The sequence below is a fragment of the Mustelus asterias genome, chromosome 10 (genome assembly GCF_964213995.1).
Source record: "Mustelus asterias chromosome 10, sMusAst1.hap1.1, whole genome shotgun sequence".
NCBI classification, from domain to species: domain Eukaryota; kingdom Metazoa; phylum Chordata; class Chondrichthyes; order Carcharhiniformes; family Triakidae; genus Mustelus; species Mustelus asterias.
In genome coordinates, this window is record NC_135810.1 from 60,959,910 (window position 1) to 60,982,337 (window position 22,428).

Here is a 22,428-nt window from a genome sequence, read left to right on the forward strand (position 1 = left end):
TTTCTCCTTTTCCAAATTAAAAACAAATGTTTTAGCAAAGTTTTCTTTGTGAAGACAATAACTCTTTAGTAATTAAAGCTCCAATTAAAATAGATATATTTACCTGCACCTCCCATGTATTATACGTTGTGCTGCTTATTCTAACTAAGCCAGTGTTTACTGTCCTTTTTAAATTTGATTTGATGTATTATTGTCACATGTATTAGCATACAGTGAAAAGTATTGTTTCTTGCGCGCTATACAGACAAAGCATACCATTCATAGAGAAGGAAACAAGAGAGGGCAGAATGTAATGTTACAGTCATAGCTAGGGTGTAGAGAAAGAGCAACTTAATGCGAGATAGGTCCATTCAAAAGTCTGATGGCAGCAGGGAAGAAACTGTTCTTGAGTTGATTGGTACATGACCTCAGACTTTTGTATCTTTTTCCTGATGAAAGAAGGCGGAAGAGAGAATTTAGCATTGGGTTCTCCTTGGGATCTGGAGCTTTAATAGGCACAACGCTGTGGAATAACAGGGGCCATAAAGTTTAAGAAATAATGAAGAATGAAACACAATTGCAACATACTACAACTGAATAGAAATGATCTCAATTAGAAACTGCAGAGTCATACAAATATATTGGAGTCTCTACTGAATAATAAACATTACATTTCTCAATATGTACACACTGGGAGAAGGATCCACAAACGCCCCCTGGATAATCTTAACAGATTTTTTGTATTAAACCAGGTGCCAACTCATATGCAAATGAAAAGCAAACCAGTTTGTCCAGTACGTCTATAGAACAAAGTCCATTAAAAGAAGCTTCGGAGAGGCTGAGACTGGAAGAACACACGTGCTTTCATAATCCATCTCCTAAAGAATGGTCGAACATTTCTGATGCGGATGAGAAGCTGGAATGACAACAGTCTTCTTTTAATCTTGTGTTTAACAGGATTGCATTTACAAAGTAAGTAATAAATTTAATTTATGCTTCCGACTGTGAATAAAGACGGTTAATCCCTAACTGAAGCAGGAGAGGCAGAGCCTGAGGAATGTATCAGGCAGCACGGGGGACAGGAAGGGGAGGTGGGAATGGATAGGGTGAAAGGGAGGAGAGAAGTAGGGAAACTTTGTTTTGATAAGCAAAGAAAACAAGGAGAATCAGGAGGGATCTGAACAGAAACTGTTGGGGATAAAGAAACCTGTGAGTGTCACAAATGTGTTAGAAGTGAGGGTGGAAAGGACAGGCAGGAAGAGTTTAAGGAAGTGGCGGGTCAGGAGTTATCTTTGCCATCCAAGATTATCCCAGTTTAGCGGACATTCTTGACAGAAGAGAACAAGGCTGGCTTGAGTTTAATGTTGAGATTAAATGATGATTGGCTAAAAAAAAAAGCAAAATATTGCAAATGCTGAAATTCTGAAATAACAACTGAAAATGCTGGGAATCCTCAGCAGATTAGCTGAAATCTGTAGAGAAAGAAACAGAGTTGATGGCAGAATCTGACTGTGACAGCCATGGGCCCACTACTGGGACCAAATGCAGGTCCCAAGCCCACAGGTGTGGACGGGACGACTGCGGAGGAGATTTTACCTGCAGTGACCCATTAAGAGGCTGCTGCCAGGACCTCTGTCTAATTGAGAATGGTTGCCCTCCTCTCTCAGCTGCCTGCCCTATCAGGGCGTACTCGGCGCTGTTCCTGAACAGAGGACGAGATCTGCGTCTAAATCTCATCCTATTTTCTTTGTCTTCAGCTCTGTCGAAGGGTCATTCAGACTTGAAATGTTGGTTCTATTCTCTCTCCACAGATGCTGTCAGACCTGCTGAGAATTTCCAGCAGTTTCTGTTTTTGTTTCTGATTCCAGCATCAGCAATAACTTGCTTTTATCCATGTTCTCTTCACTGCAGTATCAAAGAGAGAGACTTGACTGTCAGTTCTGTCTCCTAGGGACCACATTTTGTCCATTCACCTTCTGAAGCCTTCTCTCAAAGTCCGCCGACTCATGTCCTGGCCATTACATTGACACCCAGTCCTTCACCTTGCATTTTGCTTTGGCATCACCCCACACCACCCTTGCTCCGCACCATATGACCGAGTGGCCACAGCTTTGGCCACTGTGCTGCATCCTGAGCTTTCATCTCAGGTGCAGACATTGTCCTAAGCTTTACTTGCATTCAACTTGGTCTATGGGGGCCACTTAACAATACGCACCTCAGTACACTCCCAATGATCAGGAGTGCTTGCTTCAGGCAGTGTGCCATTGCCAACTCTCTAAGGGGATATAATTGCTTGTCTGTCAGCCAATAGTACAGACACACCACGGCAGTCAGTGAGTTTGGAAGTCAGCGCACCAAAGGTTAAATGGTGAGCAGCAATCAGTGGCATTCACACACATAAGTGGTGCTTGAGTGGGCATAATTGTGTTACTAGTTTGACACAATTGAGTTCAGCTGCAACTGGGTACTGATCACTGATATGTCTTTCCATTCACCTTGCCCTTGTCAACATCCCACTTCCAGAAGCCTCCCATACCCCAGAGTTGAGCAGAATCATCAGTCCAAGAGACCCTCTACCCTCCCCCATCCATTCCGTCCCCCCCACCCAAGCTATGATCCCAGGTTTCCCTTCCCTCTGTGCAGCTCTTCCAAGACATTCATGACGCATTAACAAAAGGTATCCTCAGGAATGATACTTTTCACACAGTCTTCCCCACCTGGTATCCCCCAACTAATACCCTTAAGTCTTCCCCCCGGTATCCTGCAGGGTTATCCTGGTCTATCTAGAGCATAACCCCAGCTTTCCTCCAATGCTACCTTGTTTTCCCCCGAATCAGGCCCCATCATCCCTCCAAGTCAGACCTTGGTACCCCGACTCAGACCCATGATTCCGTGGAGATGCTCCGTGAATGCTGCGCTCATCGCCATGTGGGTGGGTGGGTGGGTGGGTGGGTGGGTGGGTGGGGGGGAACGATGCTGGTATAATTCTGGCATACGGGCCCGATAATGAGATGCAAATGTTATAATAATGAAGTTCCCGACTTTGAACAGTGGGAAATGCAGCCCGCCACTGGGAGGGGACGACTGCAAGTCAGTTTTCACACCAAGGTAAAACGAAACTTCGGAATTGTCAAGATACTTTCCACTCCTATTGCCAAATCCGTGCAAATGAGCAGCAGAGAAAAATCTCAGCCATTATCTTCATGTCAGCATGAATCTATCCAAAGACATTGGCCACAATTCTAAACGGCCGTTCATCGCAAGGGTAAATCCCGTTATGGCCGGATATTTTCACGAGAGGGCCAATACTGGATTTGAGACGGTGAGATCTTAGTTTGAGAACTTCTTCAGACCCCCACCACCCCAATGGTGATGTAATCGGGTTCAGGCCCAGCGAGGATGTGAACCTGATTACCACAAATTTAAATACATTTAATATTACTAAACGCCTTAAAGCCAATTCCGGGAGCATTAAATGCTCTGCTCCACCGGTGCCACTTCACACCAGCAAGAATCACTACTTCTTCTCAAAAATGAAAACCAGTTGGGATGATCATACTGGGGTCACAGAGGTAAATCTAGCTCCTGAGTGCTGAGGGACATGGCAGGACAGTGCCATGTACGAGGCAAGATTTTTACACAGAGGGTGGTGGGTGCCTGGAACTTGCTGCCGGGGGAGGTAGTGGAAGCAGATATGATAGTGACTTTTAAGGGGCGTCTTGACAAATACAGGAATAGGATGGGAATAGAGGGATATGGTCCCCAGAAGAGTAGGGGGTTTTAGGTCAGACGGGCAGCATGGTCGGTGCAGGCTTGGAGGGCCGAAGGGCCTGTTCCTGTGCTGTAATTTTCTTTGTGCTCTTTGTGTACTGGCCCTTGGCTTGCCAAGACACTATCAGGTTGACACTGCCAGGGCCAGGGCCAAGGGCGGGGATTCTAGCTTACCTCATTTGGGGTGGTTTCAGTTATGAAGTGGGGGGGCGTGATGGTGAAGGGGGGAAGAGGTTGTGCCTGCATGGCAGGAGGTGGGGGGCAGACACTGAGAATGGAGGATACTCCAACATCATCAATGATTTCCAATGCTGCACTGCAGCTTCAATGCAGAAGATGCAGAGGAGGACAGATGTAATCATAGGTAGCCAGGAGGTCCTCCAGAAAAACTTTGTGAAGGCAATTTGACCCGATAGCGGTGGTGGTCAATGCCAGGAGTCTAGGCCCAAGGACCTGGGGGCGATGCTGCAAGATATTCAATCACCTTCTACAAGTGCCCAGTGAATAGATTTTCAAATGCCGTATCCCATCAACCGCACCACTGACCTCACATTCTGCTCCATGTATCCCCATCACTTAGCTACTGACAGTTTCTATCAGTCAGAACTGCTAGATTCACACACAGCCTTGGCAGAAGCCTCAAACCAATGTCTCCCAGCTTACACACACACTGCCCAGCTTTTCAATCATGGCAGTCACGTTGCAAAAACATATCACACCATATTCACTTCCCTCCCTTTTGGGGTAACAGGAGCGAAGTGGCTGCATGTCCTCACCCTGACGGTCACCATCATTGGAGCCGCCCTGGCTGACACTGTGACCAGCAATGGGGATGAAACCATCAAAACCGACGATGCATTCCTTTGTAATCCTTCTCAAATCAAACTTCCTCAACACTCCACAATCTCTTCTGGTTGACAAGCTGCAGATGGCGTAAGGACACAAGTCTTGCAATTAACCTCTCCCCTCACCACAATCATGGCCGTTTCTCCTTTCAGATGTCCAAGGGCTGCAACTTGGCCAGGTATTGGTGGAAAAGCAGGAAGAAGAAACACTCTCATAGCCACCAGCTCAGATACTGTTACTGCACACAGAGTAGCTCAAAGACAGGGTCTGCATGCACGGAGACATTAGATACAAATTTGTTGCAGTCAGTGTGGGGGCTAAGGCTAGGTGCCAGCTCACAGGAGGGAGAGGTTGCATGTGAGTTCTGCTATAAAGGGCTCAGATGAGGAGGCAAAATACCATCTGTAGCGTTGAAAAGCCAGGCACTAAAAAGCTAAAATTCACAGCTTATATCTGCATCCCTATGTAGCTATATCAGAATTTCTTAAATAAAAGCAAATTACTGCGGATGCTGGAATCCGAAACCAAAAGAGAAAATGCTGGAAAATCTCAGCAGGTCTGGCAGCATCTGTAAGAAGAGAAAAGAGCTGACGTTTCGAGTCCAGATGATACTTTGTCAAAGCTCCTTACTTCAGTAACTATTATATAATGATGAATTTCTAAACGTTCTGATTTCTTGGTACATTTTGTAAATTTCACGATCTATTTGCAGGAGGCAAACATCCCAAACTGGCAGCACTGAATAACCAGTGTCTGTTTTCTGACATTTTCACCCTGACTCAGCAAGAAAGTCAATCAGACATACAGATTGTGTAACAGGAGACACAGCTCACTTAGATCCGAATCACTGTGTGGGCTTAATAACTCAAGTAGCAACACTGCTCCATCCTCCACAGGAAGAGGAAATTTTCAACAGAGATTATTGTAAAGAAATACATCAGCAAATCTTAATTAATTCTAATTAATATATTGTTTTGTAGGACATGCTGCAGCTTGAGAATGACATGTATTCCATTAGCTTTCAATGATTGAAAATCATTTCTTGTAAACCCATGTAGTGCTGCTGTATTTCTTATCAAGATATAGTAACGTCTAATTAATCTACAATCTTCCTGAAAACACTTGCTAATCTCCCTTCTTAAAGTTGTAAAGTATCCATTAAGTCGCCTCAGTAATTTTGTAATGAGGTGAACAGAGGCTTGGAATATGCCAGTGAGCATTGCACTAGAAATCCTCTTAAATGGGGAGGCAACTGCAGGGAGATTACTTGCAATGTAAACTGTTTCATCCTCTTAGCACTTAGAAAATAATAATTTATTTGGAAAATAGTGTATCTGCAAAGAATTCGCTCTGGGTTGGCCTTTCTCCAAAGATAATGGGTGGAATTTTCTGTAGAAGTTTCTAGGTGTTATAACAGCGTGAAACTGGAGTCCTCCATGCCGCTCTTTTGGGCAGGTTTAGCACTGCAATCTTCCGGCACCCTCGTCAGTTTTTCTGACAGTTGGGAGCTTTGTGTGTGTGTGTGTGTGTGTGTGCATTTCTGTGTGTGTGTGTGTCAGTGTGTGCGTCAGTGTGTGTGCTTTCCGTGTGTGTGTGTGCGTTTCTGTGTGTGTCAGTGTGTGCGTGTCAGCGTGTGTGTGTTTCTGTGTGTGTGTGTGTGTGTCAGTGTGTGCGTGTCAGTATGTGCGTTTCTGTGTGTGTGTGTCAGTGTGTGCGTGTCAGTGTGTGTGCGTTTCTGTGTGTGTGTGTGCTCCAGTGTGTGTGCCATTGCTCAGGGCACCCCGATCTGCCAGTGAACCGGGATACCCCTCCCGGGTGTGAATTGGATTTTTAGCCTCGCCCACTATCTTCCCGGCTTGCCACGCTGCTCAAATGGCGAGTTGATCGTGCCCAGTATTATTGGCAGGATATCCACACTTTTAGAGCAGTGCTTAGTCCTGACTGTTGACACAACAGAATATTGAATTTATTCAGTGGCAATCTGTCAATACTGATCAGAAACATAGAAATATGAAAACAGCAACAGCCAAGTATGAGACCAGTGAAAATATAAACAAAAATAAATTGTCTGCCAATGCACTCCAAAATAACATGTGGATGCATGTCCCAGTGAGAGTAGAACAGTCAAAGATAAATAAATAACCTTAGTTATTTAAGTTTGAATGCTTTAGTTGTTGTTGCTACAGATCTTTTGTCAAGCCTTAAAATTGAGCAGCAGAGCTGTTCATTCCACTGCCCGACCCATAACTATTCAATTTCACCCAGACTCAGCAGTCAATCAGTGCCAACAGAGTGGCATGGTGGAATCCGTGATTTCAAAGCATGTAGTTTTTTGAGACAGATTAATTTAAAAGAGAAACTGAAAAGGAAAACCAAAAGCTTCTGGGGAGTCTGGAACTGGTGGAAAGCATATTAAAGGCACAGCACCATTAGATCTTCAATAGATGATGATCCCGTGCAGTACAGGATAGGCTAAAGGAGACAGAGGCCAGATGTGGAAGCTGAGAATAGGTAAATACACAGTAACTGCAGCTGTTTCCGTTACTTAAGATGACATTGGAGGATCTACACCAGACCATCGTAAGCAAAGTTGAGGATGTTCTACAGACATGTTCCATTTGTGGTGAAGACTATGCCTATGGAACTCAGGTAGCTTATGCATAACAGTCAACTGGGGATCAGGCTAAAGTCCTAGGAGAAGGAGCTGAAATTTTTCATGAGGAAAGCAGTATTTTGAAGCATTTTGTGACTGAGATTGATGACATGTAAGCTGATTGGATTGCTGAGCCAATTCCTAATATCTATCTTAGTTGTATCTGCCCTTTAATAATAGTTTTAGTTTGATTCTGCCCTTTAATAATAGTTTATGATCAACCACAATTTCTCTGTTAGTTCATTTAACTTGCATTGATTCTGGATATTAGAAAATAATACATGTTAGAATATTAGAAAACCTACATGTACCTAAGACAGTATTTAGTTGCTTTGTGTTGTAAAAAATATTTTGTTTTTAACTGTGAAATCCTCTGGCTTCGTTATTTCAATAAATAACTGGGATTCCGGATTTCTTTTTTTAAAGTAATGAGTCTCGTCTGAGATAGTGGATTCCATAGAGCTCTAGATTGTTGGTCAAATACCACAACTACTCTAAGACAAATTAATTCATTCGTGGGACATGAGTGTCGCTGGCTGGATAGCATTTATTACCCATCCCTAGTTGCCCTTGTCCAGAGGGCAGCTGAGAGTCAACCACATTGCTGTGGCTCTGGAGTCACACGTAGGCCAGACCAGGGAAAGACGGCAGTTTTTCTTCCCCAAAGGACACTAGTGAACCAGATGGGTTTTTTCGACAGTCGACAATGGTTTCATGGTCATCAATAGATTCTTAATTCCATATTTTTTTTATTGAATTCAAATTCCACCGTCTGTCGTGGTGGGATTTGAACCTGGGTCCTCAGAACATTAGCTGAGTTTCTGGATTAATTGTCTAGCACTAATACCACTAGGCCACTGCCTCCCCAGTAAAGCAATATAAAAAGAAACATCATCCACTTTAAGCATAACTTACTCCCAAAGTTAACACTGTGTAAAGAACATGGAGAAATTATATTATTGTTTAATATGTTCTGAAAGTTGCTCAGCAGAAGGTAATACAAACATTTTATATTCATCCATGGCAATATTGTTGCTGTCCAACCCTTTATGTAAATGCTGTGGTGAAAAATGTTAATCTGATCACTACTTCAAAAATCTAACTTATCCTGCTGACTCAATCCAAACATTACATAGCATTGTACAGTAACAATCTCTCCATACTTGTCCAATATTGAACACAAGACCTTAGGCAAATATTTTAGAATTTTACCTTTTATTTACATTGTCATTCCCTGTTAATTTCAGGATCTATTTAAATAGCCTATCTAGAATAAAGAATAAATCATTGCATTCATATCATGCAAATTTACTTAGCAAATACGACTATATTGGACAAACATGGACACTGTAAATAAAGTTCATTTCACATCTTGAGACATAAGAACATAAGAACATAAGAAATAGGAGCAGGAGTAGGCCATCTAGCCCCTCGAGCCTGCCCCGCCATTCAATAAGATCATGGCTGATCTGAAGTGGATCAGTTCTACTTACCCGCCTGATCCCTATAACCCCTAATTCCCTTACCGATCAGGAATCCATCTATCCGTGATTTAAACATATTCAACGAGGTAGCCTCCACCACTTCAGTGGGCAGAGAATTCCAGAGATTCATCACCCTCTGAGAGAAGAAGTTCCTCCTCAACTCTGTCCTAAACCGGGACAATGGGGGGACTTTTCCCGTCCCGCCTGCCGCGGGAATCGTAGCGGCAGGGGGTGGACCATACAAAGATCCATTGAACTCGGGTGGGTTTTCCGGTTTTGGGGCAAATGCGGAAAACCCCACCCAATGAATGGCCTTGGCCCAGAAATCTGACTGTGCACACCCATTCTTTTGGGCCCTCAATATACGCATAAGCGTGCAATAAGGCAACAAACAAACATGACCTTTTTATGAGCTGGAAATGTCTTATCTGGTATATTTAATCAAACTGCTCTGTAAGGGTGCCCAATGTGCACTGCAGAACTATGAAACATACTTGAAAATATATTCAAGTTTGAGTTCTGTGAATGTTGGAGGAGCAAATTCAGATATTGTTGTACCCCAAAGCTGATTCATCCATGATAAAGTTCTCAAAAATTCATTACCCTAACGGCCGGCAAGGAGCCTTTAATTGCACCAGTTAAAGGCAATACTGAGTACCTACATGTTAATTTGTCATTTTAGGCTACTTGTCAGTTAGGTGTTTGTTGGCCTTTTACCACTAGAAACTGAACTCTGATTGCTGAAAAGTAGATTTTGCCAATGCTGCATTGTTTTTGACTGCCTTATAAATCATTTCATCGCATTCATGGGTGCTCTGGTGGAGCTGCCTTTGGGACTGGAAGTGGAGGTAAGTTTATTCCGATATTTGGTCTTCAATGCAACAAGCCTTCAAAATCCAGTTTCACAAAAGGTAGATTGTAGGAAAAGGAATCGGAAACTTTGCTGCCTTGTGGGACAGTTCTGGGTATTCTGAAGCAACTTTAAGTCCAATGTCAGTCAGGTAGTTGTGAGAAAAATCCAGCTTTAAAGCACTGTCACAGGACAGTTCCACAAGGCTGCCTTGCTGTCTTGACAGTAAGAAGTTTAACAACACCAGGTTAAAGTCCAACAGGTTTATTTGGTAGCAAAAGCCACACAAGCTTTCGGAGCTGCAAGCCCCTTCTTCAGGTGAGTGGGAATTCTGTTCACAAACAGAGCATATAAAGACACAGACTTAATTTACATGAATAATGGTTGGAATGCGAATACTTACAACTAATTAAGTCTTTAAGAAACAAAACAATGTGAGTGGAGAGAGCATCAAGACAGGCTAAAAAGATGTGTATTGTCTCCAGACAAGACAGCCAGTGAAACTCTGTGGGGGTTACAAATAGTGTGCCATGAACCCAATATCCCGGTTGAGGCTCCACATCATTGCTGTCTTGAGGTCAGGCTTGTGAGGATGTCATCATCGAGGCTCGCAAAGGAATTTTGTATCCAGTTGAACTGGGTGTCGGGAACAGGGAAGTTCTCGCGTAACTGTGTTCACAAACTTTGCAGGGGCTCTTTGATATTGTGTTTCAAACTGTTTGGAAGCTGGATTTCTGCTGTGGCCAAAACAATCTGACAGATTCGCAAACTGGTCATAATTTGGCTTATCAAGTCATCTGGCCCAAGTCTCTATTTTCTTAATCATTGTTTCTATTTTGTCCTGTCCATGAAAAACTATCACTGATTTTGCAATGAAATCATTGCTTAAGCTTACCTGCAGATTGGGAATTGCTGTTTGACTGCCCGGGGTTGATAATTGTGCACAGATTGATGCTGAACTCTGTTGGGTCCTCTCGTCACTATCTGCAAACTCTGAACAATGACGAGTTAGTTGACCGGATTTAGTTTCTGTTGGGAGGTGGAATTTGGTGATTAAGGCTCTTGGGAATTGTGGCTGCTGTGGCCAGTTCTGGACCTGCTTTCAGCTCATTCACTTTTGACCTTTCAACCTGATTTTCCCATTCAATCCACGCCGCTAAGGAATCGAGCAAAGGGTCTACGCTGGGTGGTTCGTCATGAGCTTCATCTGTGTATTTATTTGAGGTGACTTCCTCCAGATGAAAGTTGGAAAACAATCTGTCATTTAATCCAACATTTCTGTCCTCTCGGTAATCTCCATTACTGTCAGCACCTCATGCCCATATACAATCTTCACATTTGATCAGAACAGTGATCAGCAGTGCTGATAAAGTTGACCTGTGTTGACTCGACGCTTACCTGTTTGTGCTCATTGGAGGTAACAGATGGAGGTCTATCTGCCTTCTGGGATTTGGTGGCCACTGATGCATCTTCAACTATGTTTGTTTCTTTATTATTAAGAGAGCTTTGCAGCTCTTCTATTCTTCAATCGTATTGTCAATTTCAGGAACAATTTCTTTGGTCAGGTCAAATCCCTTTGTTGTTACATCCTCAGTGCTGTGTAAGATCCCACCGGCAGCACAACTCAAATCACAAAACTGGTCAAAGGCAAATTACTGCGAATACTGGAATCTGAAACATAAACAGAAAATGCTGAAAAATCTCAGCAGGTCTGACAGCATCTGTGGAGAGAATATAGAGCCAATGTTTCGAGTCTGGATGACCCTTTGTCAGAGCACTGGTTGTCTGACACTGCTGTGAAGTTCTGCATACCCTCCATCCATTTATCATTCATCCCTTTTGAATCAGATAGTGTGGTTTCGGTTTGCTCGTGTACCTTAGACTCCAAGAGACAGCTAACAGTGGCACTAAAGGCCGGCTCAGTGCTGCAGCAGAGCAACCACCTCCATGTGTGAGAACACAGGAGCAGGGCTGTGTGGCTTCTCTTGCAGAATCAGATGAGGTGTATGGATAAGCAACGTCCTGAGATCTGGGCACGATGGCTACTGCAGCACTTGTCAAAGTCGAGCTCATTCTGGTATCTTTTGTAATATTTATCGTGTTTCTCATGTCTGCAGGTGAAAACCTTTCTATCTGCCCTGCTTAACTTCAGTGACTGATCTGTGAGACTCCCTCCTTGTCATACAGCACCAAGTATGCCGAATACTTTTGCAACTTTTTTTCACCTCACTTTCATATAACTTTACATCTTCAAAAAAATGTTCATCTATACAAGGTTCACTTAATTGTATATTTTCCCCCACGAACCACCTGCAATACACGGACCACAGGTTGACAACCACTGCCCTAGGATATTGAGGCCCCATTGGTTCTGTTCCAATTATCTTCCAGCCTCATTTTACAAATACACAGATTTACCTGCATTTTATGCTCAGGTGTTTTCTAATCCGGTCAGCTTAAGTGTAAATTGATATTGGCAAGAAAGGCATTGGGTACAATTTTAGCTCTAAGCTCCAGGTTGTGCCAAATGAGATGTTACAGGTCTGAAACTACAACTGTATTTTTAACTCAGAAGTGGTTTTAATCAAGGTACTTACTAGGAATGACAACTCCCTCTCCTGTTGCAGAGAAATGTCACAGCCTGTACTCGGCACCTGCCCACCAGTGTGACTTAGAATGGGGACCCAAGATGTCCCCTTAGCTCTGATTGTACTAGCATCCTGCTGGGGTCTGGCAGGAGTCAGAGAGATGCCATCCCAACAATGTGGGGAAGAAACTTGTTGCTAACACCATAAAGGCCATGGCTGGAGGTGGCCCATGAGTTCAGCAGCATACTTGATTCAGTGCAGGAAGCACTGTATTGTCCTAACCAGCTCAGAAAAAGGAAGGACAGTCATGAGGGAGAGATCCAGTGCTGGGATTCCACAAGTCTTTTGACTCGCAGGTTAAGAATGGAAGATTCTGCTTGAGATCAATAACATTTTGATATCCCTTACTGTCGGAGATGGGGATGACAGAATTAACATGGCACTCCAGTCGTGTTGACATGATTTCAACAGCAAGTGAGATATGATTAACTTCATAATAAATTTCAATGTTTGTATCTTCAAAAAAATAAGTAGGAGGAGATGATGGCATTGTGGCGCTGTCACTGCACTCGTCACCTAAAGGCCAGGCTAGGCACAGGCTAATGTCCTCAGGACAAGAGTTCAAATTGAAAGCTAGTCTCAGTAATGGTGACCACAAAACTATCAATTGTCACAAAAGCTCATCTGGTTCACTAATATCCTTTAGGGAAGGGAATCTACTGTCCTTACCTTGTCTGACCCATGTATGACCCTAGACCTATAGCAATGTGATTGACTCTACCTCTGAATTGACCTAGCAAGCCACTCAATTAAAGGGCAATTAGGGTGGAACAACAAATGCCAGCCCTGCTAGTGCCACCTACGACCCATAAGAAAAGCATTTTGACAATTGCTCGTACATTTCCTGTCTCATTATATAACTAAGGTGCTCAAGTATTTTTGAAAGGCACACGAGTAGAAGGTATATTTATAAATGTAACAAACATATCGATTCTGTCGTTCTGCAGCTAATGGAATTATGGTACTAATACCTCATCATGTTGTCAGTGCCACAGTGGATGAAAATGCTATTCTATCAATGGAATACAGATGCAATGGAGTGCCGACTATTGGATGGAAACAGCTGTCAGCATGGGGAATGAAGGACATTATTACCTGGGAACCAGACAATTATCAAAACATTTCGGAGAGCTATGAAAACCGGATTCAGGAATTCCGAAATGGGTCCATTCAGCTTTCAAATGTTCAGCTATACGATGCCGGTTTCTATGTAGTTACAGTGACAGATAAAGTAGGAAGCAGCAAGGATGGTGTTATAGTACTGAATATAAATGGTAAATTACAATTCACAATTCACCTCTGCTTCTTTTCCTTCTGTCTAATCTGGTTACATTTTATGATTTTTTTTTCTCGCCTGAAACAGAAGCATTAGCTACGATTTTAACTGCCCACTCCCCAACCATGGGCAGAAACCAGGCAGAAGGCCAAATAAGCAATGGTAGTGACTTATCTAAACCGATCCAGCTTGATTCCTCCACACGAGCCATATTGACCTGCTCATTGAAATGGTGAGCAGGAGTCTGCAGGAAGGAAGAGGTGTCCTGTCTTCAATATGCACATCAGTCCCAGTGATATCACCAGGACCTGGTCTGCTTTCTCTAGCTCAGGACTGAGTAGTGAATGGGGACAGTAACAGCTTTACCCATCATGCAAAACCTGCTGGAAACCCAATCCTGGCCACAAGAGAATCCAAAATAAAGAATTAAATTTTATTCTCAAGTTCCCTGGACCAGAAGCAGCTCTTCTAGGATTCACAAGGGAGCGATCAGCCAGCCACAAGTCATAAAAGACATAGAAGGGGAAGAGTTTCTGCAATGTTCTCAGGGGATTTTCTTGATCTGTACTTTTCCGGTTGAACGAAGAAGGATGATATCTGCTAAATATGGTTCTGATAAATGAGAGGGGGTCAAGTGGATCAAGTGTCAGTAGGGGAACATTTAGGCAACAGTGATCATAAAAATGTACGGTTTAAGTTAACCACGTAAAGAGCCAGGAAGCAATCTAGAATAAAAATACTTAATTAGAGATGGTCTGATTTCAGTGGATTGAAAGCAAATCTGTCTCGAGTAAATTGGAATCAAAAATTGGCAGGCAAAACTGTACTTGAACAATAGGCTGCCTTTAAAGAAGAGATGGTTTGAGTACAGTCAAGATACATTCCCACAAGGGGGAAAGGGAGGACAATCAAAGTTCAAAGCTTCCTGGATGTTGCAAGAGATTGAATACATGAATGTTGTATTGCATTTTCTTATTTAAAAAAATTAAAATCAAAAATCTAATTATAAAAATATAGCGCACACAATTCTGGTTTAAAGATTTGTCCTGGCTGAGTTTTCATTTATTTTAATAATTGTATTTCTACAGAACCGGTTGATAAGGACTTGAATTTTGTAGTTGTTGCTGCTACAGTTCTTCTCACGATATCTATTATCCTAATGTTCTTCCTATGGATCTGCAATCGCAGTGTGGAACTGTGCAAAATGAAGAGGAAAGCACAAAGTGTAAATGGTAATCTCATCGTGGTAAATATGATTTGATAGAACTTAACGTGGAAATTATTATTTTGTGCACTGCATAATTACTGCACAGAATAATAATAATCCAGGGGTTTTAAATACCATATCTGCTAAATGTGCATTAATTTGTAATGAGTCTGGTGTACTTTCTGTCCATTTTCCTAAAATTCTTCCTGGGAATGAACCAGGAGTTAATGGTTTTTAAAATCACTTATTGAGAGCTAATTAACAGCAAAAGGAAAGAGTTGTTCATGCTTGCCTTTCAGCCCAGCTAACGTTCATGATACTGGTTATAGAGATGACACTAAAATAGCTCACAGGTTGGTTGAATTTTGGACAGAGCGAGAGCTATTGTAAAATGTCACTCAGCTTAGAGCAAAACACAGATGGTGTCATTGACTCTTACTGAATATGCTGAAGGAACAGCAGAGGAGAGTTATGAACAGTTAAGACATAGGGGCAGGACCATGAGGCAGAGTGTCCATCTCAACCATGCTAACAATTAATGCGTAGAAAGGTTATTTCTCACCAAGGAAGTCATGGATAAACTGTGTTGCTTTGTCCAAAATGGAGCAGCATTTGCACTGCACTGTCAGTAGTGTCAAACCTCTAGCCTCCTTGCAGGCAATGCTGGAAACTTGTCAGTCTGTTTTTCATCATTGCATTCACAGATGCCCTGTTTAGTCATGCAGGTGAATATATTGAAGTTAACGCCAGCATGGAGCATCAGAAGAAGCAGACAGATTTTTTTGAATTGTCTAACAATTGTGAGCATCATAAAATCCCTAGAGTGCAGAAGGAGTCTGTTTGGCCTATCAGATCTGTACCGATTTTCCAACAGAGCATCCCACCCAGGCCCTTTTCCCGTAACCCCATATATTTACCCCTCAATTCCCCCTAACCTACACATCTTGAGAGACCCAGGAGCAATTTAACATAGCCAATCCACATAGCCTACACATCTTTGGACTGTGGGAGGGAACTGGAGCACCCAGAGGAAACCCTGTAGACACAGGGAGAATGTGCAAACTCCACACAGACAGTGACCCAAGACCGGAATTGAACGCAGATTCCTGAGAGGCAGCAGTGCTAACCACTGTGCCACCGTGCCGCCATCATCGTTGGATGCTCTGACAAAACTTTCTGCCTTTATCTCTGTTGTCTTTCCTGCTCAAAATCAGTTCAGGGTATTGAATTCTTGTTACACTACCCTACCCAACAGTTTACCAATTGTTTGCATTGCAGGGAGACATTTGATACATCTGTTCATCCTCCTGATTCAGCAGGGTGTTAGGCCTCCAGTAGCAGTTAGCCCCTCTTCAGTTGCTACTGGTTCACAACCAAATGACTAAAACCCTCCAGAGTATGAATCTCTTGGCTGATGCATCCTTGACTAATGATCAAGCTGACTACAAACCCAGAACAAAAAAGACCACGTGATAAGTCTATACACACAATTAGGTATGTTTTAGTAGGCCAATAGTCTGCTGAGACACAGTACATAATTATAATTATGTGAACAAAATAATATTTTTCTCCTTCAATTTGTACATCACCCATTACCCTGTGGGGCTCCCAGACCTACGTTGAATTCCGGTCCAGCAATGTTTCAACTTTAAAATTCTCATCATAGTTTTCAAATACCTCCGTGGCTTCTTCACTGTTTATTTCCTGTAACTTCTGCCGGCTCTACAAGTCTGCATGATTTCTGCATGTCTCCAATTTTAACATCTTCTGCATGCCCAGTTTTAATCACTTCATAATTTTGCTATTGTTTAGTCATCCAAAACTCTGAATTCTCTTCCTAAACTTCTCTGCCTCTCTATCTCTTTATTCTCTTTTAAAACCTACTTCCTTGACCAAACATATCTTATGGGGCTCAATGTCAAAGTTTGTTTAAAACCCTCCTGCAAAGTGTATTTGAACATTTAAGATGGGATAAAAATGCAAGTTGTTGTGATAGTCTTAGCCCACATGGTGAAGCTGCAACATTGGTCGAGATGCATAATTGATGAGTATCAGCGATTGTGTATGTGACCCCCATTGTCCCCATTTCTTTCTTTCTCTCAGTCACAAAAATAATATTTTTTTAATGCAAGGTGTTATCCCAGCTTTTAGAATTTTTATTTATCCTTTGCAGTTTTTCCCAAGTTAAGTCATAGAATCATAGAATCCCTATAGTGCAGAAAGGGGCCATTTGGCCCATCGAGCCTGCACTGACAACATCCCCACCCAGGCACTATCTCCATAACCCCACGTATTTACCCTGCTAGTCCCCCTGACATTAAGGGAAATTTAGCATGGCCAATCAACCTAACCTGCAAATCTTTGGACTATGGGAGGCAACCGGAGCACCCGGAGGAAACCCACGCAGACACGCGGAGAATGTTCAAACTCCACACAGACAGTCACCCAAGGCTGGAATTGAAACCAGGTCCCTGGTGCCGTGACGCACTAGTGCTAACCATTGTGCCACTGTGCTGCCCCAAATTCAGTCAACAATAGGAACTATAGGTATACACCTTGACAAGACAACATCATCAGCTGCTGTTCCTGGTATTATATTGGCATTCCGTAGCTCTAAAACAGTATTCATCATCAAAGCATGTTACCAAGGACCAAAATACACCTCCATTAGTATCATTTGTTTTCAAACCAATTCTATGCTTAAAAGCAGAATCTAACCAAAATGTTCCATAATTCTAAATCTGAGAAATTTGTACACTTCCCAAAAACTTTAGTTACTGTAATTTTCTTGTATCTCCTAAAACTGCTTGAAATGGTTCTTTGAAAGCAGTAGCTGATAAAGAACAGTCTGTTCAAACAGGCCACTGTGTCTTGATCAGTGGCATTACAAATATGGTTCGTTGGTCAATTTGTGTCACCAGGGGAAGTTTTACACTGAATGTTGTTGTCAGACTGATATGTATGAACAGTCATGTGCAAAGCACGGTAGTAAATGCTGACTAAGAAACTTAGTGAAGCATACTGAATTATCATATATCAGATAAGGTGCCAATTTAGTTCCATAGGTTAGAAACTCAGAAGCAAAATAACTTAAATCTGAAATAAAAACAGAAAATGCTAGAAATGCTCAGCAGAATTGACAATCTGTGGAGCGAGAAACAGAGTTAAAGATATGATAATGTTTCAGGTATGATTGGCTGACCGTCTTGTAGTACTGCCCGAGATAAAGTTTCTACCCCACCGTCTCTTTAATTGGAAGATGTTAAAGGTACAGCATCACCAAATGAGGGATGCCTAGCAATGGGGTCTTTCATGTCTCACTGAAAACTAGCACTGTGGTTTGAACAGAAACCACGTCTGACAGCATTGCTGCTTGACTTTTAAAAACACTCAGAAACACATGTCTTTTAAGATTGGTGTTTAACACTGCTGCCTCACAGCGCCAGGGACCCGGGTTCGATTCTCGGCTTGGGTCACTGTCTGTGCGGAGTCTGCACGTTCTCCCTGTGTCTGCGTGAGTGCTCCGGTTTCCTCCCACAGTCCGAAAGATGTGCTGGTTAGGTGCATTGGCCATGCTAAATTCTCCCTCTGTGTACCCAAACAGGTGCCAGAATGTGGCGCCTCGGGGATTTTTGCAATAACTTCATTGCAGTGTTAATGTAAGCCTACTTGTGACACTAATAAAATGAACTTTATACTCACTTGTAGCATAAAAAGTTATTTCTTTGTCATATAGATGTACATTCAAAGCTAACAGTTTACCTTTATTGAATATGATTTTCTTATATGTTCTGTTTTTCTCTCATAATGAAGCTTCTACAGATATGGAACTAGCATCACTTTAATGTTGCATGATACATTCCAGCTTGTCTGTTTGAACAAGGTTCTGGGACAATCTGAAAATAGAAGGAACTTGAAGGAAAATCTAACATTAAGAGACTTTAACAGTTGAAAGGAACATATTTACTATATTATATATAGTATATGTATTGCTTCAAGCAACATTACAGCTGAAATGACAAGAGGAAACAATCAGTATGCAAAATAATTAAATGATCTCAGCAGTTTCCTGAGATATTCATTCTTGCAACTCATCTCATGTCTGTGTACTTTGAATGCATTCTGAACAATGCAGTTCAGACATACAGAGCTTACTTTATATTGTGGATTAGACAACACCAAAAGTATATGCAAGATCAATTTAGAAAATTAAAGCAATATGTTTAAATAAATTCGAATGAATGTATTCTCTCCTGAGCTGTTTGCTTAAACATAAATTGTAAAATTCTTTAAAATGTTGAGAGGGATTTTGAGTCCGTGTCAGCATGCGTGGGATCGACGATGTGGGAACAACATCCGGAGAATATCGGAAAACGTGAAACTCGGAGGCGGAATCCCAACTCCGGATTTTCAACTACCTCCACTCGCTGGTGGAATAATTTCAGAAACACTGCGGGAGTCCCGGGACCTCATTTTTAATATTAACATGTCATTAGTGAGCACACACTCTGGGACTTCCCCCTCGATGAATATTCATTGGTCGCCGGCTTGACAGATTTATATAAATGTGAAACTGGTGGAATCACCTCTGAGGGGAAATGTCCGAGGTGAGCGCTCAGGCAGCCATCACCCTCCTGGGTGTTAAACGCTCAGAGGGCACCGGGAGGACACGGGGGACCCAGATAAGGTCAACTGGGAGCCAGGGGTGAGATTCAGTCTCGCAATCTCAGGTGAGGGGTTGCTTGCTGGCCTTACCTTTCCTTCATGTGGGGCGGACCTTTCTTTAAGGAGGTCTGGTGGCTAGCATGTGTAAGAAGTTTAACAACACCAGGTTAAAGTCCAACAGGTTTATTTGGTAGCAAAAGCCACACAAGCTTTCGGAGCTCTAAGCCCCTTCTTCAGGTGAGTGGGAATTCTGTTCACAAACAGAGCTTATAAAGACACAGACTCAATTTACATGAATAATGGTTGGAATGCGAATACTTACAACTAATCAAGTCTTTAAGAAACCAAAACAATGTGAGTGGAGAGAGCATCAAGACAGGCTAAAAAGATGTGTATTGTCTCCAGACAAGACAGCCAGTGAAACTCTGCAGGTCCACGCAACTGTGGGAGTTACAAATAGTGTGACATGAACCCAATATCCCGGTTGAGGCCGTCCTCGTGTGTGCGGAACTTGGCTATCAGTTTCTGCTCAGCAACTCTGCGCTGTCGGGTGTCGCGAAGGCCGCCTTGGAGAACGCTTACCCGAATATCAGAGGCCGAATGCCCGTGACCGCTGAAGTGCTCCCCAACAGGAAGAGAACAGTCTTGCCTGGTGATTGTCGAGCGGTGTTCATTCATCCGTTGTCGCAGCGTCTGCATAGTTTCCCCAATGTACCATGCCTCGGGACAAGAAAGGATGTCCCGAGGCATGGTACATTGGGGAAACTATGCAGATGCTGCGACAACGGATGAATGAACACCGCTCGACAATCACCAGGCAAGACTGTTCTCTTCCTGTTGGGGAGCACTTCAGCGGTCACGGGCATTCGGCCTCTGATATTCGGGTAAGCGTTCTCCAAGGCGGCCTTCGCGACACCCGACAGCGCAGAGTTGCTGAGCAGAAACTGATAGCCAAGTTCCGCACACACGAGGACGGCCTCAACCGGGATATTGGGTTCATGTCACACTATTTGTAACTCCCACAGTTGCGTGGACCTGCAGAGTTTCACTGGCTGTCTTGTCTGGAGACAATACACATCTTTTTAGCCTGTCTTGATGCTCTCTCCACTCACATTGTTTTGGTTTCTTAAAGACTTGATTAGTTGTAAGTATTCGCATTCCAACCATTATTCATGTAAATTGAGTCTGTGTCTTTATAAGCTCTGTTTGTGAACAGAATTCCCACTCACCTGAAGAAGGGGCTTAGAGCTCCGAAAGCTTGTGTGGCTTTTGCTACCAAATAAACCTGTTGGACTTTAACCTGGTGTTGTTAAACTTCTTACTGTGTTCACCCCAGTCCAACGCTGGCATCTCCACATCATGGCTAGCATGTGGGCAGTGCCTCCCATACACTGCCTGCTGAGCATGTCTCCAGACCACTGCATCGGGAGCACTTTCCCATAGTGGGAGCTGGGAAGTGGGTGGGAGGAGGTGAAAACAGTGGGTCGGCACTGGGGGTGACTGGGAGGTACCTGGGTGGGATCCCATTAGAGATCAGGTTGTAAGGGCAGAATTGAAGGCTCAGGAATGGGTGCATCCCTGCGTCATGAGCCCTGAAGAGCCTTTCACTGGGGGGAGGTTGACTGTAGTGTGATCAGAACCCCTTACCCAGGCAACAGTGTGAGGGCAATGGGGAAAAGCTGACTGGAAGTTCAAATCCACCTGCCAGGGAGGTTTAGTGTCAGGTATAAGTGTAAGGGTGGACGGCTGTGGCTGATGGAAGGTTGCTTAACTCTGCAGCCCTTGTGAGCTGGGAGAATGAGAGTACCCTCTAGGGCTGAGCTTGACAGGGTTCTCGAGTCTTCGTACGATTTGGGTGTGCCTCGTCTGCCACAAGAGGCAGCCCACTCTCTCACCCTCCCTTCCCTGACTGGTCAAATGTACCAATTAAATCAGCAGAGCTGTAGATGAGTGCCACTGACCCTTTAACCCTTTAGGGCAGTGCGAGAGTTTTCAGGCTAATTTCCTGGCAGGGTGAAACCACAATTACCTGACTGGAGTGCACTTCTCGACCTTTTGCTTATGTCAATCAGGTCAAGCCCAACATGGGGTTAATACCTTTTCCTGTCAGCTTGGATCTTGTTTGTCTACCTTGTGGGGGCCATGAATTGGATTCAATTTGCATTTGAGTTTGTTTTTGGAACAAGCAAGGAGATGGATTCGGGTCTGCCCCCCCCACCCGGCCCCCTGTCCCCCGCCCATTCTGCATATTGGCCTTGCAGCTTTAAGTATGGAGGTGTACATTGGAGCACTGAACTCCAATGCTCATACAAGCATTAGCCTTACACAACACTGATGTGAACCCCTCTGCAAGGTGTGATGGTGGTTTCTATCGTCACACCCTGTTCAAGGTCAGGGCAGGGGCTATCTTTGAGGTCCCCCGTGAAATGCAGACACTTGTCCCATGCATCCACTCAACTATACATCCACCGAATGCTGGAGGCATGGGGGAGGGAGGAGATCGGGTGGGGGGGAGAGGGGAGAGCGGGCAGGGGGGGGCGGGGGGAAGGGGAGAGAGCAGTGGGGGGAAGGGGGAGTGTGGTGGGGGAGGGGGAGAGTGGGTGGGGAAGGGCGGAGAGGGGGGGTAGATCAGAGGGGAGGGGGGAGAGCGACTGGGAGGGGGGAGAACGGGGGGGGGCACGGGTTAGGTATTACTGAGACTTGTGTTGGTACACGTGCTTCATCCAGATGGAGTTGAGTTGGTTTTCCTACTCATAGCAATCGAGCAGCAGGAGCGAAGCCAAATTGCTGCTGCACGTGGCCAGGAGCAGCGCTCTGCAGGTGAGGGTTAGGCTGGGTCCATAACTGTTCTGGAAGAAGCAGCAGAAATAGTAGAGCCTTATGGGAGACACTACTGGCAAAGGTCAGACATCATACCTGCAGATGTTGGAGTTGCAGTGCTGGAGAAGACTGCGTCTGTCCCGGGGAAACGATGAACCAGCCTCTCCAGCTCCTGCACCACATGGACCGAGAGGACACCCACTGCCTGTGGCCCTTAGAGTTACCGCCA

General features: G+C 43.7%; 1 protein-coding gene across 1 annotated transcript; it reads left to right on the top strand.

Moving 5' to 3' along the window:
• Window positions 1-749: 749 nt before the first annotated feature.
• Window positions 750-18,559, top strand: vstm5 (V-set and transmembrane domain containing 5). The gene is made up of 5 exons (XM_078221434.1): window positions 750-773; window positions 864-951; window positions 13,179-13,505; window positions 14,596-14,739; window positions 18,528-18,559. Exons 1-5 carry the CDS (start codon window positions 750-752, stop codon window positions 18,557-18,559), a joined length of 615 nt encoding a protein of 204 aa, XP_078077560.1.
• The last annotated feature ends 3,869 nt before the right edge of the window (window positions 18,560-22,428 follow it).